Source organism: Lolium rigidum, chromosome 7 (genome assembly GCF_022539505.1).
Source record: "Lolium rigidum isolate FL_2022 chromosome 7, APGP_CSIRO_Lrig_0.1, whole genome shotgun sequence".
Lineage (NCBI taxonomy): Eukaryota > Viridiplantae > Streptophyta > Magnoliopsida > Poales > Poaceae > Lolium > Lolium rigidum.
In genome coordinates, this window is record NC_061514.1 from 266,267,738 (window position 1) to 266,278,784 (window position 11,047).

The window sequence follows — 11,047 nt, forward strand, 5'->3', positions numbered from 1 at the left end:
CGACCGATCGAGCGAGATCGGCGGCGAGATGCAGCTAGCGCCTGGGCAGCGAGCGACCGAGCGCGCGACGGCGGCGGACTGGTGTCGCGGCCTGCCGGCCTGCGACCGATGCCGGCGGGAGAATGGAGCGACTGTGGTTTGGGGACGGTGTGTAGAGGTCAGGTTTTGAGGGCGGATCTTTGCTCCTGTTCAGTGTTCATTCTTTGGTTGATTATTGTTGACTGTTGAGCATGAATATGGTTGGTTGATGCGTCCTGACATATTTATGCGGTGTAATAAGATGAGCTGCATGCTAGTAGCTGTTTCAAAGTAAAGATTCACTGCGTTTTCTCCGCTTGGAATGGTTGTTTCAGCATAGTTTAGGAGCCGAAAAAATAGTTATAGCACTGCTATAGCGTATTTAGAAGGTGAACGCTACGTTATGTAAAATTTATTCGCTATGGTGCTAATCTCCTATTCGTTGAAACATTATAGTGTTATAGCGCGCTAAAAAAGTTATGGAACTAGCGGTAACCCACAAGTTCCCGATTTCAACCTAGCTCAACTAAACCGCAGGTCGGCAACCAACCAGTCGCCACTTTCGACTCCCCACGCGCCACGGTGGTGGGGGCTACAACAACGGTGCCACTCTCCTCCAACTCTACCCGGCCTCCTCCATGTGGGCATGTCCTGACTAGAATTTGGACGCGCGCCTCGACCAGGAGCTCGATCCGATGCCAGTCTTCGCTGCCCGGCCCCCACCTCTTGTATAACACGCAACTTGGCCATATCTCATTTCATCCTTGCATATTCTCTTCCAACTTGGCAATACCGAAAGGTAGTCAGTAGTGGTATCCGTAGCTCGTAGACACCATGGTTTAGCTTTATAGATTTTAGTTAAGCTCAGTTACATAGCTCTTGTCTTCTGCATGCTTTGTATCTATGAGAGGAAGGGAAAACATATTGATATAATCTAGTCAATTTTTAGCTCATGAAATTCTTGATATACCTGTCAATTTTCTATGTTTTTGCTAAACGTTAGAAAATGGCGTGCTATTGGCACGTTATAAATTGCATAGCATTTAGAGAAGCACCACTCTATTTCATATAGCGCACTATTTTGTTCCTTGAGTTTAGGCCTTCCGCGCCAAGTCTTCCTCATGAATGTATTTAGGCCAGCTACATGTGTAGTCTTTTTTTTTTAATAAAATTATATTTATATTTTTCAAAAAATATTTAGATGCATTTAATGATGCATCCTATAAACATGCAAATTTTATTATGATCTTTCTATATTCTAGACTACACAAACATGATAAATCTGGCTAGAATATTTCTTTCCTTTCACAAGAAGTTTCATCCTGCCATTTCAAACAACTTTCGTGTTGTAATTGTTTCGTTTTGGTGAACGTAGACGGGTAGATATTCAACTAACTAATACTATAGCACATGTGAGAGGTAAGAGCATCTTCACCGGCGCCCCCGATAGCATTGCCCGATAGCATTTCAGGGACCGGCAGCGAAAATGGGCTCGCACCGGTACGCCCCAAACGGCGCCGGCCAATTTTGGAGCCCAATAGAATCGCCGGCAACCCCGTGCCGGCCCCTTCGTCAAGGGCGTGAATCGGACGCGCCGGCACCTCGCGGCACATCTGAAAACGAGCGTGGGCTCCACCTGGTAGCCAGACACACCGATTTCCCACCTCCTACACACGCCCGAGCCGACTCCCACCCCTCTAGATCGCCACCGTTGTCGTCGCCGATGCGGCCCCTCTGCTTGCAATAGACACCGCGACTGTCTTGGAACCGCCGTCCATCGACACGGCCGCCACCCCCTCGACCGGCGGCCGCTGTTTCGCCCGGAACAGAGCTCGCCGCCACCGCGATAGTATCGCCCTGCCCGCAAGGTGTTCGTCCGATTGCCGCGATGGACAGCGACGACGAGATGATGGTGCAGCTGTTCACGGAGGAGCAGAACGCTCAGGCTGTTCGACGGCAACAGCAGCAGCTGATTCTGACGAACATGTTGCGCGTTCGCTAGCCTTTCTTCATCGTGCCTCGGCGCGACGGCTCAAAGCCATGCAAGAGGAGGAACATCAACCGGCATCGTGAAGCCGGCGCAATGATGCTTGACGCCGACTACTTCAACGTTGACGCGACTCATTCGCCGAAGGAATTTCGGTGCCGGTTAGGATGAACAAGGAGTTGTTCTTGAAGATTGTCCACGGCGTCATACGACAAGTACTTTAAGATTGCACAGGTTTGTGGGGCTTCACCTCAATTCAGAAGTGCACTGCTGCAATGCGCTGTCTTGCATACAGAGCTCCTCCAGATACAACCAATGACTACCTACGGATGGCAGAGTCGACATGTACAAAGACTCTCTACAGGTTCTGCCGAGCCGTCACGGCGGTGTTTGCTAAAGACTATTTGAGAGCACCAAGAGAAGATGATACAACTCGAATCCTGCAAAAGAATGCAGCAAGAGGGTTTTCGGGGATGCTCGGAAGCATTGTCTGTATGCATTGGGGCTGGAAGAATTGCCCTTTTGCTTGGCAGGGGATCTACAAGGGGAATACTGGTGAGTGCAGTGTCATTCTTGAGACGGTGGCAGACCATGAGCTTTGGATTTGGCATGCATTTTTTGGCATGGCAGGAACAAACAATGATATCAACGTGCTGCAGCGCTCTCCGGTGTTTGCCAGGCTAGCTGAGGGACAAGCTCCTGCCGTGAACTTTGAGGTAAACGGTCATGCATACAACAATGGGTACTATCTAGCTGATGGTATCTACCTAACGTATGCTACATTTGTGAAGACAATTCCCTCTCCATCAAACGAGATGGAAGCCTATTTTGCAACATGTCAGAAAGCAGCACGCAAGGATATTGAGCGTGTTTTTGGGGTGCTTCAGCAGCGTTTCCCCATTGTCAGGTATCCTGCTCTCACTTGGTCTGAGGCACAAATGTGGGAGGTGATGAACGTCTGTGTGATCATCCACAACATGATCATTAAGAGCGAGCGCGACGCACCTGTGCAGGATGATCATCCATTTGATTATCAAGGGCCACTAGCTGAGGTAGAACATGTACCCAAGAATTTGCTGCTTTTCTTCATATGCACAATGAAATTCGAGATGCAGGTGTCCATGCACAGCTGAAGGCGGATCTAGCTGCGCATTTGTGGACGAGGAGAGGAGCAGCCAACAATGCATTTTATTATGAATAATTTAAGTACTATTTGTTTGTTGGGTTGTATGAATAATTTAAGTACTATTTATTTGATTGATTGTATGAATAATTTAATTCTATATGTTTGATTAATTGTATGAATAATTTAATTATATTTGTGTGATTGTATGAATAAAATGTGATTGATGTGTTGTTTCAAAATATTGTAAAAAAAAAATTGGGGCAGCCGTTTGGGAGTCGTCGGTGTGGGAACAGTGTCCCGAAATGGAGGATGCACTGCCGGCGCCTCCCAAATGGTGGTACCGACGCTCCAGCCGGCAACTATTTGGGAGCTGCTGGTGGAGATGCTTAAAGTACCTTCACTGGCCTGATCTATTTCAAACACGAAATGTATTTATTTTGATCTATTTGGATCAGGCCACATATAGTAATTCGGATGTCTTTTCCCCCCGTCAGATTGGGTCGGGTTAGACCCAATGTCAAGACCCATTTCTTTCTTCCTTTTAAATAAAATTTTATATATTGAAAACATAATTTACATAGGATGAAAAGGCTTTAAAAAAATTAGATAGAAACCCTAGTCCTCGTCGTTTGTCATGCCCCTAGTCGAGGGTCCCATCCCCATCGCACGTAGGTGTACTACGCATACGTGTTGATGTTGTACGCGCGGCTCCTTGCATCGCGCACACCCATCCCATGGGACCGGTACCACCGGCACCTGGCACGAGCTGAACAAACAACCGGTGGAGAGGTGGACTTCGTCCCAACATGCCGACGTCCTCGTACGGTGGAGCGACCAAGCCACGTCCATGAGGATGTACTTTGGTTTGCACTTCGGCTTGGGCGACGTCGTGGTCGTTCTTCGACTTTTGAAAAGGCCACGACTTGCCCATAGCCTCGCTTAAGGGAAGTTGCCAGTGGTCTAGGGACAAGATTTGCTTGTTGTGGCAATGACGAGAGGGTCTGTGGACTGGTGGGTGTAGCCGCGTGCCTTAAAAAGGTAGTGGACGCGGTTGCCATCAATGTCGACGCTGGAATCCAAGTGTGTATGGCATTGATACCGTCACATAAGGCGGAGCGGCCCATTGATGGTGCCCGCAGAAGAAGAGCGTTGCCCACCAATACGGGCACGCGCGCACAGGGCGAAGCTATAGCTGTGACAATGCCAGGCGGACTTGAGCTGAAAGCGGGAGGACAATGCGCAAACACATTGGGTCGGTCCATGCCACTGTGCTCATTTGCGTCGAGCCGCTAGACGGTCTTGTGCTCCTGTCCGCATAGACCAAAACATATCTGAAGCCCAGCCCGATCTCAGGCCCATAATGGGCCCGTGGGCATGGTCGGGCCAGCCCGCGCTGCCCGTAATGTCACATGGTTCACCGTGACGTAATTATGTGCCACACACACACACAACAGGCGCACATCTCGTGGAGTCGTGGTGCGTCCTGCGTGTAGATTACTCCTGGCAAGTTCATCAGATTCAGCATTCAGCGCCAAAAACAAACATAGTTCCTCAGATTCCGCCGCTAAAAATAGCAAAAGTGATCTCATTGCTGATGCAACGCATCTGCCCGTAAAAAAACAAGACAAAGCCCCGCCCCGGCGTGACGCTCCTCACCCATGGAGGCAGTAGCTGCAGCACGAGCTCGTCCGCGTGCCACTCGCTGCCTCCCCGCCTCCACCGCAGCCCCGCAACAGTGGTGCCCCCGTTCTTCTTCTTCCAGTGGTGGAGATCGCGCCCGGAGCCCGGCGAATCTAGGGTTGCTGCTCCGCCCCCGAGCCGCGAGGATAACAGGCGGGGGACTCCCGCCGGTCCGAAACCGGGGATCCCGCGTCGAATGCGCCGGCGGCCGGTCCAGCGCGGAGCACGTCGGGGTCAGCCTAGGCATGCGCCTCCCTCTCCCCTGCTTACCTTCGCATCACTCTGTTTATTCAGTGCCATTGCTGCTTTAGTGATCGGGGAGCGTGGCCGCGTGAAATTGCAGTCGCATTTTGACGGGAATTGTAGATCGGCACTCAGGCGGGGCGGTTTGCCGTCATACCTGCTGGAATTTTTTTCTATTCACTGTCAAGGAGTACTTGTATTAAATTTGACCGGGCCTAGATTTGCTGGCTGTCAGCTGACTTCCCAGGGGCTCAAGAAAGAACTGCTACCACTTGACAGTGAATAGTTTCCTTTTGTTTATAAGGAAATTTATATCTTTCATGTTATCTAATCATACTGTCTGACTGTAATCGTGCAGTAGGTGAGGACAGAGTTTCGGAGATGTCGTCCACTGTGCCCAAGTCAGCTAATATCTTCTGGCATGACTGCCCAGTGGGCATGACTGATCGGCAAAAGCTACTGAAGCAGAAGGGCTGCGTTGTTTGGATTACAGGCCTTAGCGGTTCAGGTAATTGAGCATTGGTCTATCTGAAACAGTTATGTTGTGTGCATCATGGAATGCTGGTACATTTGTTGATTTGTCCAACTATAGATCTTTTTTGTTCTACAGACTCGTATTTCCTTACTCTAGATAAATAGTTTGAGTAATTAAAGACAAAGGGTGTGGGATTTCTGGCACTTTTCGTAGTTACATGTTTATAAATTGTCACTGCCTCTGTCCCTAAATATAAGAATGGGGGGGAGTACTGTTCACCCCATGTTCCTAATATTCAATTTATCTGAAAACAATCTTCAACTTTTGAAAGGAGAAATCTGTTAATTTTCAAGAGCACTCTAGACGGGTACTAGTATGCTGTCTATGTGGCTCATGTTCATTCTGTTTCCTGCTGTTTTATCCACTCCTTTACCCAATGTCTAAAATGTTGGAAAGCACAATCTACTTTCTGTTATTTGATAGGACAACTTGCAAATGACATAGTATATCCATTAGTTTATCGTTTGTTCTCAATTTATCTCTTATTTTACTAATATCTTACTAGTGCCTTTATCTTACTTCGCCTTTTCAAGGTAAAAGTACCTTGGCTTGCACACTAGGTCGAGAGCTTCATACAAGAGGGAAGCTTGCTTATGTTCTTGATGGCGATAACTTAAGACATGGTCTTAACAAGGATCTTGGGTTCGCAGCTGAAGATCGTGCTGAAAATATACGCAGAGTTGGTAAGTATGTCCTGAATATCAACTGTTGTATTTGCAAATGTAACAACATTTCTGTGAAAATAATAAATAATATGCATGCTTGTGCTATTATTTTATATTTCCTACCCATTTGCGCTCTTATTATTTCAACTACTTTGAGCAGGTGAAGTAGCAAAGCTATTTGCAGATGCAGGTTTAGTGTGCATTGCTAGTTTTATATCTCCGTATAGGAGAGACCGAGAGTCTTGTCGTGCGCTATTGTCAGAAGGTAGTTTTATTGAGGTGAGGGGTTCTTCTTAGTTTACTCCCGTCTCTAGTAAACTTAACTTTGTCACTGGCTTTGTTATGACTGCTCAATAAACTCTCGTGAACCTTGCAGGTTTTCTTGAACATGTCTTTGGAATTGTGTGAAGCAAGGGACCCAAAGGGCCTTTATAAGCTCGCTCGTGCAGGAAAAATAAAGGGTGAGGTTATCATATAATCCTTGATGTCCAAGCTGTCAATAATTAAGAGTGCTTCACGCTTCAGTTTGGCTTGTGTTGCTGCGAAATGTACACCCTGCCTGGTTTGTCCATAAGGCCATCAATCACATCTCAACTTAATTTTACAACCAAATAGAATTACATTTTGCATGTTTAAAGAAAGGAACACACTCATAGGAATATACCATAACCATGGAACCATGCTAAAGCTAGTCAGTGCACATATTGTGGAGCTTGATATGATGTTTCCAGTGTAATGGTGTTAATAAATGTGGTCATCATTAATAAAATTTACTGACATGGCCTCCCTTACAGTTTTAGCTCAAAAATGTGGGATCATTGTTTATAGGCTAGGTTCTGTTACTAGCTCACTACGCCTTAACTGCATAATTAGCCATGACAACATCAAAGCTGATTCAGTTTCTATATGATTTCCTTGTACTTTCATTGATTTTTCTGTTATGAGTTTCCTCGAGCTTTTACTGTCAATTTATCACTTGAACTGGTTTTTAGGTGCCGGTATGTGCAATTTTAAGTTTGGCTAAGGAGTTATCTAGTTAACAATTTAACCTGGAAGCCCTTTTGCCCATACTAGTGTGTAGCTCTAAGCATCTTACGAACTAAACATTTTGACTAAGATAATTTTCTGTGGGTAGATTTATCTTCACCCATTTGCCTCTAATTGACCATTCTTTGCATATAATTTTGCAATATTTTTTCCGCCTTGTCTTGTTAAACCATGTATAGCTCTCTCGTGCTTCAATAATTCAATATCCTAATTATGTTTTGATGCAGGTTTTACTGGTATTGATGACCCTTATGAAGCACCATTAAATTGTGAGGTACATCATATATTGTACTTGCTAATTGCTATAATTTTCACATGGTCAAAGTGTGCCTTATGGATATTTTAATGTGATTGTTCTTCTGGGTTATATGGATCATGGTTCAGATTAAAAATATTGCTCCTCCGACGCTTATTATGGATTGGAGGGAGTACTAAATTTAAAATTTGATTAGGAAAACTGAGCATGACTCATCTCTCTTTTATTATAACATAGTCAATCATGTAGGATCAGAAGCATGCTCAGCATGTTAAAGAGAATGGTAAATATGCTCTGTAGTTTAGAAGAACGGTAGAGGATATTAATTGTTAATGGGAAGAGCTAGGGCGCGGTCAGTCGTATCCTATTGCTATCGCGTGCCCCTCAGCTTCTTTCTTCTTCCAATCCACCTGGTTGCCTGCATCCCCTTCCATGCATCCTCTTCCTCTTCCTCCCCAGCCCACCTTGTCTCCGAGGCTTCCTCCCAGCGATGGCCCCTGATCCTCCCAGTTCTTTCGCCAGATCTGCTGCTATCTACCTCATCTTGTCCACCTCTTGCCGATCAGGCCATCTCTCTAAGAGCAAGTACAATAGAGTCCAGTCAGCTGACTATAAGACATTAAATAATATATTTTAGATGAGTTGGAGGAGAGAGAAGAGGAGAGAGAAGGGAGGTGGGCTACTATGCAATAGCCAGCTCTTGCACGTGCTCCTAGGCACCTTGTGAGAGTGAAAGGTGGGCCATATATTAGTAAAGTACTACATTCTTATAGCCAACTATTGTACATGTTAGCTATATGATGACTACAAATGATATGACATCTTGTTATAGCCAACAGTTCGCTATACTACTGGAATTGCTCTAAGGCCAAGGTGCACCAGGTATCACTTGTCTGGCCGCCAGTGAGCACCCGTAGATGACATAACAATAGTGAATATTTTCCCTCTTCCTTCTGCTCCTGGCTCCTGATTAGATGACATGGGGTTGTGCTCTCTGCAAGACCAGGGAGCGAATGGTGATGAGTTAGATTTTCTGAATGTTATAACAATAGTGAATATAATGCTGTATCCATTATTGTTAAATAGATCATTCTTGGTTTGTTTTCTTAATATATGATATATGATACAGCCATTCATTTAATAGCTAGAACATGATTTCGTCATATTCTCTTTCCTACCATTGACACGAAGTTGCTACTGCTTCTGACATGTATGCTTTCTTTTGTTATACTTTGCAGATTGAGATCAAGGAAGTGGATGGCATATGTCCGTCACCCTCTGACATGGCGGAACAGGTGGTAACTTATCTTGAGGAGAAAGGCTTTCTGCACGAGTAGACGGAAATGGAAGAATCCTTGAGGCCGTTGTCGTGTTGGAGAGTATTTCCGCTAGATTAGCGCAGAATAAGTCAAACGCCAGTAGGTTCTTCTGTACTTGTTTCGATTGATTGCGTGCGTTGATCTGGCTACCCATATGTAGTTCTGCTCCTCTTTCTTTTCTCGTTGCTGCAAATAGGAAAATGTCCTGTGCAATGACATTCGGAACAGAGTAATATATATGATCCTAAGTAGTTTATTCAGCCTGTAACTCGTCATGTTATCCTGGTAGGCACTTGTAGTGGTTCTGATGAAGTGCAACGGCCTCCGAGTTTCAGTAATTCCGAGGCATATACCATTTCAATTTTGTACTATCGAGAATTACCTACCTTGTATCTTGCGGCACACACACAAAAAGAACCATTATTATATGTGCTTGCATTATCCGAATCTAACTTTAAATTGCAATAAGGATACGTGTCAGGTAGCGCGCATCTTTCCAAAGGTTCGTCAGGTCAACGTTGACTTGAAGGCCAGTTCGCTAAAAATAAGACTTCAGCCGTGTGCAGTACTACGCATCACAGAGCTGCCTCACGAAAACAACAACCTCTATCAACGCCCCCCCGGCAAAGTGCTATTGAAGGTGTTTGCCACACGCTTTCCTCCGTACCGGGAGGGGCTGTCTACATTGGCGCCCCCTAACAACCAAACAATGAAACCAACAAATTTCATTCAAAATTAAAATGTTTTACAAATTTAGGACAATAATGTAAATTACTCTTCCTCGTCGGAGTCGACATTGAGGATGCCAGCCTCCGTAGCCGGCCGCATGAAGTCTTGGTGGCGAGCGAGATGATTTCCTTGACGGTGTAGCTGGGCACTAACCATATACGCCTCCACTCGATGATGTTTCTCTTTGGTGATGGATGCTCGTTGATGAAGCGGTTAAGCGTCGCCTCCACGTGAAATAGTGTTGGCTAGTAGTCATCGTGGTGTCGTGGGTGTAGAAACAACGTGTTCTTATGTTGGTTGTTGGCACCGCGCCCAAGCTGCTGATGGCCTAGACACTACAAGAAATCTGCCACAATATGACGTTTTTTTTATGACTGGAAATCAAAATGTCATAGCTTTATGACGTTCCTAGCTTTGACCGTCCTTGGCCACCGGGGGGGGGGGGGGGGGGGGGGGCAAAACCCTAGAAAATCGTGACGTTATTGGGCAAAAACGTCATTAGCAATTTAGATCAAAACGTCATTAGCAAAATTAAGTGACCTACGACGTTTTTTCACTGCCGATTGCGAGAAATCAATAACGTCATTGGCATTTGGCTCAATACAATGGTATGTGTTTGGCTGCCATGTCATCCATTTTGCCTATGTGTCCCCTTTCGGGTCCCACGCGCAACTAACTGACATGTAGGACCAATTGATACTTGTGGGACCAAGGCGTCTTGTTATTTTTTTTCTCTGTGCCGTCCACCATTTTAATGGATACCTCTTACGCACCACCTATCACATGCCATATGCTCGCGGTAGCCATCTGGGAATCCCTCCCGCTTCCTGCGGTGTCCCGCCGAATCCGCTGGAAACTCATGACCGGATCGATTTGAACTGGGGCCACACTTTCCTTCGCTCAATAAATGGAGGGAAAAATGTTTTTAGGTCTAGGACACGTCATTTTATGTGCTAAATGTTTTCCGTTTCGCGCGTTTGCGGACGGGTGCATGCGCGCGCCCGGTACGGCCATACCGCATGTCCCGGCGGCCCCGTTTTGCACAGCTGGCAAAGTAAACGGAGCCAAAAAGTCGAGCGGAGACGACATTCTAGGAGAATCCTTCACGATCGAACTACCACGTTTCGGAATCTTGATGTATATAGAATGAGATAAAGCTTGCATATGCCTTATGATAAGCATATAATTAGTGTGTGCAAGAGACATATATAATTTGACCTAATTAACCAAACATTTTCTGATTTTTTTGTATAATTTATTAAGGATTCTAGGAGTTTCATATATCCCTATATTATTATCATTAAAGGAATGAAGGTGACACACGTTTAATTACATGATATTCTGTTTTAAAAAATATTTTAACCTACACCAAATTATATGCATTATTGCGCATTTAATTATTATTGTTTTGCACAAAAAAGCCCCAAAAATTCCCTCCTACT

At 45.5% G+C, this 11,047-nt stretch overlaps 1 protein-coding gene across 1 annotated transcript; it reads left to right on the forward strand.

The window, feature by feature from the left end:
- Window positions 1-4,952: 4,952 nt before the first annotated feature.
- Window positions 4,953-9,144, forward strand: LOC124675470 (adenylyl-sulfate kinase 3). Its single transcript, XM_047211546.1, has 7 exons — window positions 4,953-5,054; window positions 5,413-5,562; window positions 6,123-6,272; window positions 6,415-6,533; window positions 6,631-6,715; window positions 7,529-7,575; window positions 8,796-9,144. The coding sequence occupies exons 2-7, from the start codon at window positions 5,436-5,438 to the stop codon at window positions 8,892-8,894; spliced, it is 627 nt and encodes a 208-aa protein (XP_047067502.1). The 5' UTR covers window positions 4,953-5,054; window positions 5,413-5,435; the 3' UTR covers window positions 8,895-9,144.
- Window positions 9,145-11,047: the final 1,903 nt, after the last annotated feature.